Here is a 16,168-nt window from a genome sequence, read left to right on the forward strand (position 1 = left end):
AGAAGTTACCAGGGCTGTTTCAGAAGTTATAAAATGAAATAGATATAACGTTGTTACCTCCAATGAAGTACACTCAAAAAGATCACTATCAGTAGATAATTAATGCGTTATTGAAATATCCTAGAAGCATAATTATTTGCCCCTATTTGCTTAGTTATTTTCCGATCCGATTTAAAATTTATCTCCAGTTAATATTGCGCATAATTTACGACCTGAGGCTTATACGGCACCGTATGAATTTATTAATTTAGTTTTCCACTTCAATGGGTAAGAGATTTACTTTGAGGTTTGTAATGGTTCAATTATGCGGTATACTTCAAGCAAAAAACAACCTTTTAACGCAAAGCCTATTGATTTCTAATTTAATGGTTTATTCATACTTGCACTAAATGGATAGCAGGCTTATCTATGTGTCACAGAGTTTATTTACTTTATGCTTTTGCAAATATTTTGGAAATATTAACCTTGTATGAATTTTATGCAACTTTGAATATTATTATCATCGGAAAAACTTTCGACGCCTGAATTTTAATAACTTGATTTTAAAATTTACGTTGGCTTTCGTTCCTATTGAATTTAAATCAGAAATTATATAAGTATTACCATTCGACTTCGTGGTTAATTTTTTCCGTTTAGCTATTAAATCAAAGGTAGATGACAAAATTTGGAATTTCTTGTGATTATATTCTTGTTTTTAAGTAACTTAGGGAGATATCCACATATCTTAATAAACACGCAAGAATGGATTGCTTTACTCTTAGAGAGTATACGTTTCCTTCTGTACTCATAAATTATGTATTGAATTGGGTTTTCTTTCGGCAAGCATCGTAAGGTTTTTTTTTCTTCCATTTATTTATTATTGTTATATTTACTTTTATTTATATTTGTCACCATGAATACAGCCACCGAAAACGGAGGTCCACAGTGAATAACGAATGACGACCACAGCATTCACGCCCTATTATGGATGACCTTTTTAGCGCACTCGAACCTACGACATTTAGTTTGGCATCCGAGCGCTGTTCTCAGCCACCAATGAGCCCAGAAAATTCATATTTAGAATTTAGCATCAGAAGATGGAATATTTTTAAACTACCACAGCATCAATAGTTGACTCAGGATATGTACAATATCAACGTCATCAATCAGTTTCCGTTGCTATATGACGTCTGGGCGTAAAATTATGCTCTGCCGCTTATTATGTTTGCGTATGAAAAGAAAAAGAGGAATAAGATGAGAAAGAAACTCAATACGTTGAGTACTAGGGCAAAATTACGCCTGCTGAAAATTGCCTTCGCTTGCTCTGCCTGGAAGAACCGAGGTATGTGATGGGCTAAAAGGATTTCCAAGAATGTTGGAAGGGAGAATAATTGGAGGCCATGTGATGGGAGGAAGGAAAGAGGGAGTATATGACGTGGAGTGGAGAGGAGATTATTTGGATGGGAGCTGAGGTGGGGATTTTAGTTTGAGATAGCATTCTTATGCAGGAGAAAGGTGAGCTTTGACTGGCTAGCCGGTTGAAAGGATAGTTATATAGGTTGCCGGCCTCGGTGGCGGCGGTGTGAAGTCTCACCTCCAAAACGAAGGTCGCGGGTTCGAGTTCCACCTGGGTAAGTTACCCTTATCCAGGGCATGGACGTATGTGAATGTCCTTCATTGATAATTGTTAATTCCCCATAGTAAAGGCCGTAAATGTGCTGTTTATGGGGTAATGGAAGTAAATAAATAAACACCAAATGATGAAGTTCGGCATGATAAAAGATTATGCATCCTATTATCTTCCAATTGTAGGTCAGGTGTGTTAGCCATTTAAAACAAACAAATTTTCAGCAAATCAAGCCATTTTCTTATACTTAGGGATGGGCTTTACCGGGCATAACTAATAATTTAGAGAACTAATATTTTTTATGTTGAATACTATCCTTAGTGAATTTACCTTTTCACCCTTGCACTTGACTTCGTACACAGTCACTTATTTCATTCACAGGCATATAGGTCATAATTTACTCATTCTCAAATTGGTTACCATCAATAATTGTTGCTGTCAATCAGTGCGTATAATTCTCTCGATTTTTTTACTATACATTTGAAAATAAATAGTGGAATTTTTAGGATGCATGCAAAAAAAGTCGGCTTTTATTTTTGATTTATTGTGATACTGTTCGAAGCAAAGAGTTTTTTTCTAACCGAATATAGAGCCAATAATTTCTTGAATGGAGTTCATAAAATTATATATGTCATCATTATCCTTGCCAAACAAATTCATGAAAGATAGCTGATTGAAAATTATATTATTAGAATAATTAAAATAATAAAAATATTTAATATAGAGTACTTAAGAGAAGATTAAATGATGAGGGATATATCGTTCTATTACTGTAAGCCATGTGGATTTGTCGAAAATTTTAGCGAAGATAGTTATTAAGTGATGCTGATAGAAAAGATATTTATATAGAACCTAATTCATTTACTTTTAAATTGGCTACAATTGAGCGTTCTAGCTCTCAATCGGTTTGCTAATCGTAATTTTTTGTTGGCTTCGAAATTAAATAGCAAAATTCGTAGAATACCTACATGTAGGATTATTTTTTGTTTTATTTTTATTTTTTTTGATAACGTTTGAAGCAGAGCATTTGTTTTTGACCAACTGTAGAGCTAATATTTTCTTAAATGGAGTAAATAAAATTATATGATTTCATCATCCTTGCCAAACACCTTTTTTGAAAGAGAACTGCCTGAATTTACCGTGGGAAATTAGTGTGAAAAGAGTGAATCGAAGAAAATATATGTGAAAAATGTAGAATTTAGAGAATAAAAAGTATTGAGGGAAATACTATATCATTACTATCACTATAATGTGGATGCGTTTAAAGTTTTACCACATATATTTTCATATGAAGGATTGCGAAAAGGTTTTTATAAAGTAAATAACATTTGAAAAATGAGTGTTGAGATCGTACAGAAGATTGTGACCAATAATTATGGCAGTAATCATTAGCTTTTATCAGACTCTACGCCACCTATTTATATTTTTCATTTGTTTTACTCAGTCAGTTAACCCGATTTCAACGTCCTTTTAAAACTCTTGTCTATCTTATTCTGGAATTCCTTCTCATCTCCTCCTCTGCTCAGTAATCCCCATCATTCCCTCTTGCCCGAATGAGCTGCAGCATCCCTTCATCACTGTCATCTTATCCCCGTAGCATTCCCCTCCTGTTTCCACATGAATAATATCTCCCTGATGCCAACCGCCCATCTTACGCTGGCCCCGCCTCTCTCTTAGGCCGTCTTTGTATTCTTTTATCATCTACAATACACTTCATTTGTTTTACATTTATACTGCACAACTTTAAAAATGTGTGCCCGGAGGGATCAGATAGTAATCCGCATTCTTAAAAGTTTTAGTAATTGAGGTTTCCTCAACTAGTTTTAAAAGCTCTCCCATATTCATTCATTTGTAACGTCAGATCAAGGTTTCATTGCACATTTTGTGGAAGATTTGTTATTGGTAGAAGAATTTTTAATTCGATTTTCTTGTCTTTATAGACAAGTTTGCCGTGGAGCATAATTGGAGCATAAAGAGTTAGATAATAATTCGAATTCTAAAAATCAGGTTGTTGATTTTCTTCCAAAACCTGTGACAACACATGCACGGCGGGTAGAACAGCTTACGATGGCTCAATTATTTAAAAAAAATACGGAAATCATTAACTGCAGTCATTAATTGGGATCCAAATAATTCCTTTGGTTAAATATAAATTTATTTGATGTTCACGTTGTTACACGAATACGTTTGATTCCAATGACATTTACATATTATACCCTCAAAAAATACTCTTAAAAAGAACTTTTATTTTATAAATTTTAATTGAAAATTCCTTGCATTGAAGAAAATTATGAGATATTTTATGTCAGACTATCCAGTTTTTCTGTATTTTTAAAATATGCAATGAAAATAGTACTACATTGATGCTGAAATAAAATCACTTTCTATAGTGCAAATTAGATCCTGGACACAAAGTCTGTGTCAGTGAGGGAATTCTTTTGCAAAAAATTGAATATATCGCAGCATTAAATAAAATTAAATAAATTGTGTTAAGTTCAAAGGAAAAGATTATTTTTTTTATAAATTCTACCAATATCTTCTTTACCTATAAATTCTCATTTTTCACAACTGGATAGCAAATCTCAAATGCTAAATGGACGATTCAATGTGTCGTTACACATTACTGAATCAATAACTAGCTATTCTAGTACACCCAAATTCTTTCAAAAACGTTAACAAAACGGCTAATTTGTGTAAAACTTGTTTTTAGATATCGATCCGTTGGTATTCCTTTCCCTTCATCCAATCTTCAGCTTTGTATTATCATCCGCAACTCCTTACCCCCTTTCCTGCAACACTGGACAATTCATAAAAGGGCATCGATGGCAGTGGAAAGACTATACCTTCCGGCATTGATTGCGATATGGAAGTTTCTGTGTAAATATTTACATTGCATTAGATGATCTAGCACAATTTTCACAAAATATGATCTGTCTTTCCTTCCAAGTTCCGAATTTATCTCTTTCTTTACCAGTTCCTCTTCTGTTTCCCTTCCAGCTCTTACTGTCTTCTCCAACAAACGGAATTACATATCACTATTTTATGTCCACATGTATTCTGAACCAAGCACAGCTGTGCTTTCTTAACGCATATTGAAGATATTTTGCTATATCATATCAATTATTCATCATGCATTTTTTTTTGTTCTTGTTTGGTAGTACCAAACAAATTTTTTCGCTTTGAATAATTTTTTTCCCGCTGATTTAATTTTCCTGATCTAAATGATAAACCTCTATCATGTAAGGTGATTCTCGTAAATGGTTGGCTTGCACCGTGAATATAGCGGATTTTTTTTGTGAAAACTGACTAAACGTAAAGCTGGCCCGCGAGGGGTATTAGCTCCCTTTTAGTGGTAATCTTCATGAAGTTTGCAACAGGAATGTTCTTTCTTTACCGAATGACTCCTCTGAAATACATTTTATATAATGTGCTTAAAAACCATTTTAATTACATTATTACTTCAATATTCGTGTACTTCAAAAGTTTGTCAATGTTTTTAGTATTTTAAAATCAGTTTATATTGAATTTAAATCACTGTCCATTCAATATTTTATGATATTCTGATGTAATGTTATAAAATATTTTGTAAATATATTAATGCATCAATTAAAATTTCTATTATTTAAATCTATGATTGCGATATCTTCTGAGGAACTCGTTACATCCATATTTATTTTTTTTGACCGGCGCGCAAAACCAGACCTTCCGGATGAATAGCTTTTTTCTGTTATTTCGACTACCATGGAATTTGTTCTTGTGTTTTTTAAGTCTTCGAATATTTTGAGATTCCGATCAATTTCAGAGATGAGAGACTTAGGAGAAATTCGAGAGATACGGGTCTATGTTCCGATCAAGGGAAATGATTACTTTTCCCTACCTTTGCAAAACATTTTTTGAACAATCTTTCCCAAACATTTTTCCCAATTTTGTTGTCCTTTGCCAGATGACTTAATGAAGTTATAGCGGTGTTAAGTCCGAGGTTATTCTCTTCAACAATCCTGTTTTTTACCTTGCGCCGATCATTGAGAGGACCGACCGTGTTCTCGGAGACTTTGCAGATGTCTGCTGGTTGAAATTGTTCTAAATGAGTGTGTAATCAGCTCGATAAATGAATATGGTTTGAAACACATTGTCTTTCATTTACCATCATTGACCAACAATTGGAAATTTGGACCTGTATGTAGCCGTAAAAGGAGTTAATTATTGTTATAAGAATGCTATGATTGATATATGATATTCCTTTCATTAATTTCCTTTCTTCTTAACAGATGTTTAACATCAGTGCATAGGTAATTTACTAAACAGATTAATATAATTATGCTATTGTGAGCATAAGAACTACACACTATATGTTTTAGGAGTACACATGTGAAATCGAAACGGAGGCATTCAATTATTTATATGCTTGGTTATAGTGAATTAAGCATAGATTTCATCAGTGATTACTATCGGCAAGTGGTATATAGCCATGAGCATTTCCTGCCAAGTTTTCCTCAGTTGTAACATACAAATTAGAGAAGATTCGTTTCGAGATTTATGAATGACAAGAAATAAATACAAAGTTCGAGATCAGAGATTTCAGCTCTATGTAACTAAAATAGGATAGATCTGCTGTTCCAAATCTGTTCCAGATCAGGAGCTTCCGTTGCTTATCTATTCCTTATCAGAAACTTCAGTACTTTATTTGATCTAGGGTATGATTTTCAGTTCCAAATCTGTTGTATATAAGAAAGTTCAGTGCCATATCCTTCAATATTAGTACTTAAAGCTGAACATCAGTCCCATGAAAACGCTCAGTTACATATCCATTCTAGATTAGGGACCTCAGTTCCAAATCTGTTCCAGGTCACGAACATCAGTTACACACCCTCCCATATTAGGTACGTCATCTCCATACATGTTCCATATCTGATTTGGTAAGTTTCAGATTCGACTTGCATTTGAAACTGGTAGGCATTATTTTAATGTCTTCGATCATTCAAACAGCATGTTATTTGATATGGCTAAATATTGACTCTAAAATTGGAAAAGTTTTTCCAGTAGTTATGAGCAGCTTATTTTGAACGACACTTATTATGAGACGTGTTGCGCGGTGCATGTGCCTCACTCGATATCACTCACGGAAAACTGCTAAAAATGCTTTTCTGAAAGGAATAATTCGGCATTTTGACTACAGTTTCCCTTGTTGGCTTTGGAACCAACTACCTTCATGATAGTGTTAAAGAACAGTGCCTTTTCATGTGAATTTCGTATAAATGATATAACTTATCGTTCAAATCATTAGGATTTTCCCCAAAGTATGCTGGTTTTCTGCCATCGCTGGGAACTAGAATATCGTGCGCCATTGTTTTCATATTTTACAATGGATTTTCTTATGTGCTAACTGGAAATTGCCAACTCTTACGTGGACCACGGAGACCCCTCCCTGGCAAAATTACCATGCCCAAACAGCTTCTCTACTATAGACAACGAGACCTAAGCCTTGAATCTTATCAGCATATTACCGTCCTATATAGCTCCCATGATATTTGTGCGTGCGTGTATAGTGATCGTCATTCCATTGCGTAGGTGTCAATGGTCGTCGAGGCTATGGCCGCTTTTTGTAACTTGGGCAAAAGACGGCGTTAGTCGACTTTTCATAACTTTCTAAGTTTTTGCGTCTAATGGCAGCTTTCTGGTATCAATACCAATCCCATGTCTAGATTAAACTGAGCAGATGTTACATTTCTGTTTTACAACTAGCTTTTTCAATTTCAAGGCTAGACTAATTTCAGCAGAGGTTGCATTTCCGTTTCAAAACTCTATTTTTTACGCCAGTTTTCCAGAACTGAGTTTAAAATTTGTAAAGATGCTACCCTAATGTCTTAATTCCATCAATAAGCAAATCATTTAAGTATCATGGTAGTTTTCCACTGTGAAGTCTATTTCTTAACTGAATGACTTGTCTGGAATACATTTGTTGAAATGTTATTAAAATTTTTAATTCCGAATATTCAATCATTATTGCTGTACTTGGCAAGTATGCCAATGCTTTCAGTTATTTGGAAACAGTTAAATTGAACTTTAGCCTCTGTGCGTTCTATTGTTTATACTATTGTGCAGTTATATGGTGAAATATTTACAGAATTGGTTAAAATATAATTAAATACATCATTATCTAAATTTATGATTGCGATATCTTTGGAGGTTCGTTAAAGCAATATTTTATTTTATCTTTCTTGACCGGAATAGAAAACGGTATATTTATTTTTATTTTTCGTATATGTTCTCTGCTAATTCAACTACCATGGAATTTGAGCATGGGACTTTTTAGTCTTTGAATGCTTTAAGATCAGTTTCAGTGATAGAAGGCTTAATTATTTTAGAAAATGAAATTCGCTATTCAAGTTGAAATAGTTTTATGATACAATATGCGTTTATTATTACGCTTTGTTAACGTCGTATCGTGTCTGATTTTTTTCATAGCCTCCATAGAAATGAAATGTATTTAGAGATATTTTTCTATTCAATAATTTCTATGAACTACCTATAAATTCTATTTACGAAATGATACTTCAAAAAACATGGTAGGGGACGATCGGATCGAATAAGAGACGGAAAGATCGATTTTACATTCATCAACATCTACACTTACATAATACCCCGCAAGCTACCTAAAAGGCTTGTGGCAGGGGATTTTAGGACACCAGCAGTTTACTCATAAAAATGAAGTGCTCAAACGGAGTTGGGACTAGCGTTTATTAAAGTCCTTTATGGTTCGGGGGAAAAACGAATTCCCATATCTCACATAAGTCGCGTTATGAACGAGAGTAGATTCCCTCATCAGTCGCTTGTGGCTATCGTCGTATTATAAAAATGTAGGCCAGGTGAGATGGGTGGTGACGGTTGTGTATTGTTGTGTTGCAGAGCGGCTAGTGGCGCGCAACTCCACCCGCACCCTCCCCCCCTCCTCTTCGGACGAAGAGTCCAACCGCCCGGCCAACAACTTCAGCAAATCGTCGGAGAAGCGAGGAAACCGCAAGGGTGGTGGGGGCGCGGAGGCGGCGGCGGCTGTGGGGGTCTCCTCGGGGGCAGGCGGGGCAACTCCCGGCGACAGGCTGCCCCCCGCCCCCGGCTCACGCGCGACCTCCTCAGGTACACAAAAATAATATCACTCGCTCGCTGAATGCTTCGCTTCCTCTTATGGTCACATGCCAGCAAGTATTGTAACATATCACTCCTCGCTTTTTCCATACCTCCTTCTATATTATCTTTCTTGTCTTGCCTCGCACTTACCTTCCATGCTTTCGCTTATCTACATAGGCAGCGGTCATTTAGCTTTTGCTGCAACTTGAAAGTCTCGACGAAGCTAAAGCTTGCATATCAGCTGTATATATTGCAAGACAGCGATAAATTCATTAAGCTTAGTGATGTACAGTAACTCACTGTAGGGGCTAAGATTGTGGAGTGTACAAAGTCATTTCACTCACCCTAGCAGGTAACTGGGGGTTGGAAGATTCAAGGAAGTAGATGTCCACTGAAAACTTTACCGTTTATTGCTTTCTTCGCCACTTTTCTTATCAAAGTAACTGCCTCTTCTTTTTTGATCTTGGAAATAATTTTTCATCGCTATTATTTCATTATTTTAATCCCCAACAGCTAGTCTGTGGAAACGAGGCTGAGATAAAAAAAAGAGCGTTTAGAAGCCATAAATTTAGCGTCACGAAGCAGTGTTTCGTAATGTCATCATAATAACACATTCTCATCTTAATTACTTACTAAATTTGTTGAGTTTTGATGATGCGCAAAGATTTTGCGAGATACCATGCTTGAAAAGTTAATTTTTTTATGGAGAGCATAAAAAATGTGGAAATATAATTGACATTACAATTGTTTTTTTTATTATTATATTTTTTATACGTAAATTGACCATGCGAGCATTTGAAGTTTAAATCAACATTTAAAGTTGTTAACTTGCATTTATCATCCACACTATTATTCGCGCTCTTTTTTAACAACTTCTATAATCTAGTCTATTTGAATGACTCATAAACTTAAGTTGATATTGATGATTTACATTACGCATAAAAATTAATTATCAATGCATCAATTTGTTGTAATTTTAATTATTTTCTGTAACTGATGCTCACTCTCAATTCCCTAGTCGCCTGACATGCTATTATTCGTGCAGAAGAACTATTAGTTAGCGTACATTCTAATCTGTGTCCTACTTACTGTACACTTGAATGAAACGATGGAAACATCTCGCCCCATCCCTCTTGCAGAAGTGGATTTTGACCTCACTCTTACACAAGAGGATGGTATGCGGCCCCAGTTCTAAGCATCTGTATATACTACTCTACTAGCGTCGGTTACTTCACCCTCAGACTAATTTCCGAGGGAGAGTTAGCGTGGGCATCCGAGAGACGAGAAGGAGTCTGAAAATGTAATGGGTGGCAATTAAATGCCTCGAGGACCTTTCTGTCTCTCTCACTCGAGTCTGCAAATTTTAGACGACGTTCTGGAGAACTCTCATGCGCTTGACTTACGGGGTGAAGGTACAAGCCTAAGCTAATGGGAAGGCTTTCGCTATGCGTCCCTCAGTTTCTCATTCCTTATTTATATCTCCCGTGAACTGGGTCCTCACGGCGCCGAGTGTGCTGGACAGCCGACGACCTTTTAGGCATTCCGGTCTTTCAACACGATACTACCTACTCAATGTCTCTCGTCCTGATTTTCATCCCGTATATATTTAAATGTGAGGAGTACAGATGGTCGAAAAACTCTTCATTCTCCTAGTTTCGCGGGTACGGTGTCTTATCTCTCCTATTCTCTATCGCACTCTATCTACTATATATACTTACTCTATCTCTTTCTATCTTCACTTATCCCTCATAGCACTTCTCCTTCCCACTCACACACTTGCATCACTCTTTTGCCTCTCTGGAGCACTTTTACGGTACCTTTCACAACTCAAACGACGTAATTGCACCGCATGTGTCTATATAAATCTGTGCACTGAAGCCTTTCCGCATGGCCCCTCAAGGAAGGAAGTTGATGGACTCACGGGGATTCCACGTAGGCACTTGGGGCTAATTAAGGACTACATATAGTTCCCAAAGCACAGACCTTACGGCGCATGTTATCCTTAAGTTATAATGTTACAGATACTGCAGATACTGGTATTTATGCACGTACGTATAATTAATCATAGCTACAAATAGTAATTAGTGCGATACGCCATAATGACGCTGAAATATTTTTCCTTGATTAACATTTGTTTATCTCCGTAGGATAGGATGTGCTGTGAGAGATAGATCATCTACCTAATTTTAGGTGTTTGATTCGCTTTCCCATGTGCGAGCGTTTTGGTTGACAATGGTGAATTTAGGGTTATTGAGGGAGAATGCAGCCTTATTTTCCTTGTTTTTCGACTATTTGCTGGCACGCAATAAATGAAGCAAATGAACGCAGCGCGAGAGTCTTGTGGTCAGCCTCTTCTTTTGCTCGAAATGGACCTTCTTATATAAAAATTGGAAGAAATCAAGGAATAAAATGTGGTTCATTTCTACCGATGGCTGGATAAATTTCTGCAAGTGAAGACTTTTTTATAGTTTCCTGCCAAAGGCTTATAACCAATTATGCTTGAAAAATATAAGGTTTTTAACAGGTCACGAAAAAAAATTTAGAACGAGGTTACGGCTAGAACGAGGCTCTTACGTAGAGGTCATGATGCCGTTATGAGTTTGAAGGCGGGAAAAAATGAATTCCATCAAAAGCATCACCGAATGAAAAACCTCGCAGCTTTCTCGTCCTTCCCCCCTCTTCCGATCTCAGTTTTAATTTTGCATTCGCGCTCGCCTTATCTCGTCTTCTCTCACCAGACGACCGCCTCTCATCCGGCTCTCAACTTGAGGCACTCTCGACTGAACCTCCTGCCTTGACCCTTCAAATTATTGCATTCATCCCGCGAAATTTAACTGCACATCGGAGTACGAGTGGGCTCGTAGATACAGGCGAGCAAAATCCAAAAGTATAGCTGTGAGGGAAAGGATCTTAGATCACAAAGCTGCGCGGCAATGCTTTTTAGTGGCAGAAGGAAACAGTTAACTCTTTCCTGGCTACAAAATATTTTCTATATCGTGTTCTCTGCACAAGAAAATGCATTAATTCTTATTTTGTTGTTTTTTAATAACTTGTAATTTATTCTTCTCGATTTAAGGTCTTCTATAGCCATTTCATTTTTTTTTAATATCCGCATTAATGGAGATGTGACGATATTCATATTTATAGATAAAATTTTTAACTTTCATATAAATATAGGCAAGCGTAAATTCCATTAGATTGTACGCTGTTTACGTTCGGTTTATATATTCACGTTGTTCTAGAGTTTTTGATAACAGTGCATAATTAAAACTTCTCATTAATTTTCTTGCAAAGGATTAGATTATAAATAGAACCAACTGACTTGAAAGGATCAGAAACTCTCACCCAGGCCGCAATTCTGAAAAAAATGTCTCACTCTGGGTATGGTATGTAAGAGCTTTTTTTTTTGGATCCATTATAACTAGTTATAGCGTTTTAAATACCATCCTTAGATAACTTTTTCTGGTTTTTCCGTCGCCAAGGACTGGCTACATCAAGTATTAGCATATCTAGAGGAAGATGATGATGTATTGGTGGCACAAGTTGCCAAATTTTCCCGCTATCTTTAGTTAATGCCGCTGTTAATAAAGAAAAAACGTCGACCATGACCTGTATAAGCCTCATTCCATTTAATTATAACTTCCATAAGAGAGAGTCACTTGATTTTGAAGCCAAAAGGTTGGCTCCCTACCTAATCTCAGCGGTGGTGATAATTTTTCAGGTCCCCCAATCCCTGCTTTAGTGCTATGCGACGGACACTCCGTCTGTTGGATGGGATTCTGTTTGTCCAGTCCATGGCTATTAATTAAATCAGATCCATTCGGTGATTTCGTTAATGGAACGTCAAAGATAATGCTGGATTTCCCAAAGTTCTTACTTTCCTTACCTTCCCTCATGTTGAAAATTACCTATCATTTAATTTCAGCCAACCAAAATCATTTCCGTGAGATGATTGCAAATTTAAGAACTTAGGTTTAAGTACCTTCTACAAGGCATAGTTTAGGATCGGAGTTAAGAAGACATTAATGTAAACGTTTATTTTTGTAATTCGCCGTTAGTATTTCTTACAAATGGTATTTTATTTACAAGCTTACTGTAGTTCAGCGAGATGCGATGTATGAAATTCCACTCGTTGAGGTTGTAACTATCTATTCTTTGAGGTCCCTTTACTAAAAATATGATAAAGTTCCGCATTGGCGCCTTTTGCACTACCTCGATAGAACACTTCGTTGGCACACCAAAGCCGTTTTTTGTGGAGACAGTAAGAAATACGGCTGGTTTGCGGTGCTGCATGAAACGCATTCTAAAGAGCACTCAATGATGGCGGCTCACGTCCTCCCTCTCACGGGATATCCCAAAACCCTCGATCATCCGTCGGCCGTGCTTATGGACGGTCGACCCAAAAGCATCTCTCCATTCACATATTTCAGTTGCGTATTCTTTTTATTTTCACATTTTTTTAACTTCGTATTATCTTCAGAAAGGTGTCTATTTACATTCCTGAGCATAAGTTGGCATTTTTTACTCCCTCCAGCTTATTTTATATTTTAAATACTTTTTACTATTATAAATGCATGGAAAAACTTTCAATAGTTTGCATTTTTTATTCAGGGTCAATATAATTTACCATACTTCATCATTTATAATTATCATCATTCATTATTTCTCAACTACTATAATTTCATTAAACATATAGCTTTGAAACATGCTGGTTCATTGCTTGGGTTGTTTTTTGCTTCTATTCCGGTACATACTGTCAAAGGAAATAAGAAATTTAGGATAATCCTTCAAATACCTAAAGTTGCCTAACTTTTGAAAATTTTGGAGAAAGTGAAACGAGAAAAAGATTATCTGAAATGTAGTCTGTCTTGTCTATAAATCGCAAAACTAAATTATATGAATTACAATTAGTAATAAAAATATTGACTCTCTTCACATTTCAAGGGAATATTTAATCACCGTTACTAAAAATTTTACCTCTCCGTGGCCAAATATTGAGAATTTTTAAGGGTCTTACTGATTTCATAGTTTTTATACCACCTTTGCCAAGCTACAGCATATTTTCTCTCTTTTGATACAGTTAGAAAATCCTCTTTTAAATTTATCTAGTAAAACATAATCGGAGGAAAATCGTTTTCCTCCAGAATTCTTCCTATGATACTTTCACTCGGTTTTCTTAGTTCAAACATTCCTCTCACCTTGAATGAATTAGCCACTTGTACCGTCTATGTCATATTAACGGTGCTGGATTGTGGTAAAAGGTACCACGCCCCTCTGCTTATAGAGAGTATCCTATATAGACGGGCGCAGTAAAGAATTGCGTGAAAATGGCCCGTTGAAAGTGATATATGGCTGCGATCGCCCTTCCTCACCCATAAGATCCACGCGAGAACTTGGAAATCCCTGTTCTGGTCCATCCCATCGTCCAACCTCTCTCCATCTCATTTCCTCTTGTCTCTCTCGTAGTTTATTCCCTTCTTCTCAGTCTTTGCGACAAAGAGGAATGAAATCACATAAAATATTTAACCAGAGTTTTAATATGTCCGAATTGTTCATAATATTTATTTACTTAATTGCGTCATCTTCTTGTTACCTCTTGTTGAAAGCATTGTCTTTTTTGAATCTCACTGTAGCGTCCATATTTTTAAAACAATTTTAAAAACTACACTAGGAGAAGTAAAATATGCTATGAGACCAGTAGTGCACCGTTCTGCCTTTTAGATACACAAATGGAGGATTATTATGCTGAAACATATTGTGTGGACCAATTACCGCATGAAAGCAATGTAAATATACTGCTAAAATCTTAATTTAATGGTGATTGCCATTAAGCATCTTAAATCTTTTTGTTTTCTACAATTTCCTTCCTCGAAATATTTTTTGTCACTTTGAAAAAAAAAACATATGATCTTTTGTCTCGTTCCTTTCACCTTTCAAAGGTATGTTTAGTACATGCTTCCATTAATATCAGGAAGGATATTTCTAGACAATTTTAATTGAGAAAAAGTATATTTTTCTCCTAAGGGTTTAATAATATAAATTCTCCAACTCAGTGTGTATGTATTGCAAGTCTCACTAAACATTTTTGTAGAGCGCCGTGACATCTATATCAGCCCCAAATCCTTTGCCAATATTTCCATCAAAAGGGCTGAGGCTAATGGAATAGAGTTGTTCGATGTCGGACTCACGGTGAGTTGTGGGGATTTTCATCCAAGAGCGCAATGGTTCATCTCAACCCGTTTTCACCGTATCAAACCCTTTATAGACTCCCGTCCAATCCCCAGGCAAGAGCAAGTATTATTGTGTGCTGCCACCTTTTTAATCAGTCTAAGTAACTGTTGACCTCTGTTGCTAGAGTTACTTAAGCAAATGTCTTGTTGAATTATTTTAATTGCTTTATTTATGCCTTGAATATAATAATTTCTCGTAAATATTCAGCACACTAATTTGATTTTAATTCACATCTTATGTAGGTAATTATTGTCTCACATGAAATCAAGTAAGTTAGGAAAATAACATCAGAGACACATGCGCAGTCAAAATACAAAGTGGAATTTATATTACTTTGGTGTTTAGAAATTTGTAAATTTTATGGCATATTACGTTAAACAGCATATTCAGGGCAGCATGTTCATTCAGTAAATATACAGCATATTCATTCAATTTGTCATTGCTTAGAATGTTGTCAATGAAATAAACGTAAGTATTTGAGTATTTAGCTGAACTGGAAAATGTACGTAAACATTCGCCAAGTTTTCAGAACACAGGAGTTAACCAAAGTTGTTTTCAAGGTAAAGGGTTAAGGTACCCAGGAAAATAAATTAATCCTGAGCGTTAGTTACGCATAATTGAAATTAAAAAAGCCAATCAAAGGCCATTATACTAATTTTTATTTTATGGTTAACACAATAGCAAGGATTATTAATTAAAATCTGAATCCATTGTTATGTGATGTTAATGTGAAAAATTTCCAGGTTTCTCTCTTTATGGAGAATGTCCTCTATTTACGGACGCAATTGCGTGAAATGACCTGTCGAAAGAGTGTACTAAACCCTAACATCTCATTCGTAGAGTTCTAGGAGCAGAACTTCTCGAACAATTTCGTTTCTCTTTCTTATTTCCTGTCCATCAAAAGATACCAGCCGAACCAAGTCTATCCATTCAATTTGTAATACTTTCTTTCTCCCTCAATGGCCCACCCTGCAAAGAGGACGTCTTCTTCCAGCGTCCGTTTAATGCCGCTTCAGCGTAACTCCTTTTGATATCCACTTAAGGCATTTACTTCGCAAAAGAATATTTCCCTCGTCTTATCATATTCCCTTCTTTTGCACTTTTTTTGGAATATATTTACCGCGAGGTAATATATTCAGGCATTCATTTTTATGTGCTCTCACAAAGGTTTTTCTTTTCTATGGATTTTCTTAGGAAAAAATTGCC

General features: G+C 35.9%; 1 protein-coding gene across 2 annotated transcripts in view; it reads left to right on the forward strand.

Annotated features, from left to right (window-relative positions):
- Positions 1–16,168, forward strand: part of LOC124165664 (lachesin-like) — a 450,658-nt gene that overhangs the window by 391,959 nt on the left and 42,531 nt on the right. The window contains exon 8 of one of the 2 annotated variants that reach the window (XM_046543144.1): positions 8,513–8,740. The exons of the other annotated variant lie outside the window; for it this stretch is intronic. Coding sequence (XP_046399100.1) covers positions 8,513–8,740 — 228 coding nt within the window. The remainder of the gene's footprint in view (positions 1–8,512; positions 8,741–16,168) is intronic. 2 annotated transcript variants of the gene reach the window in all.

The sequence above is a fragment of the Ischnura elegans genome, chromosome 9 (assembly GCF_921293095.1).
Source record: "Ischnura elegans chromosome 9, ioIscEleg1.1, whole genome shotgun sequence".
In the NCBI taxonomy this organism is placed as follows: Eukaryota; Metazoa; Arthropoda; class Insecta; order Odonata; family Coenagrionidae; genus Ischnura; species Ischnura elegans.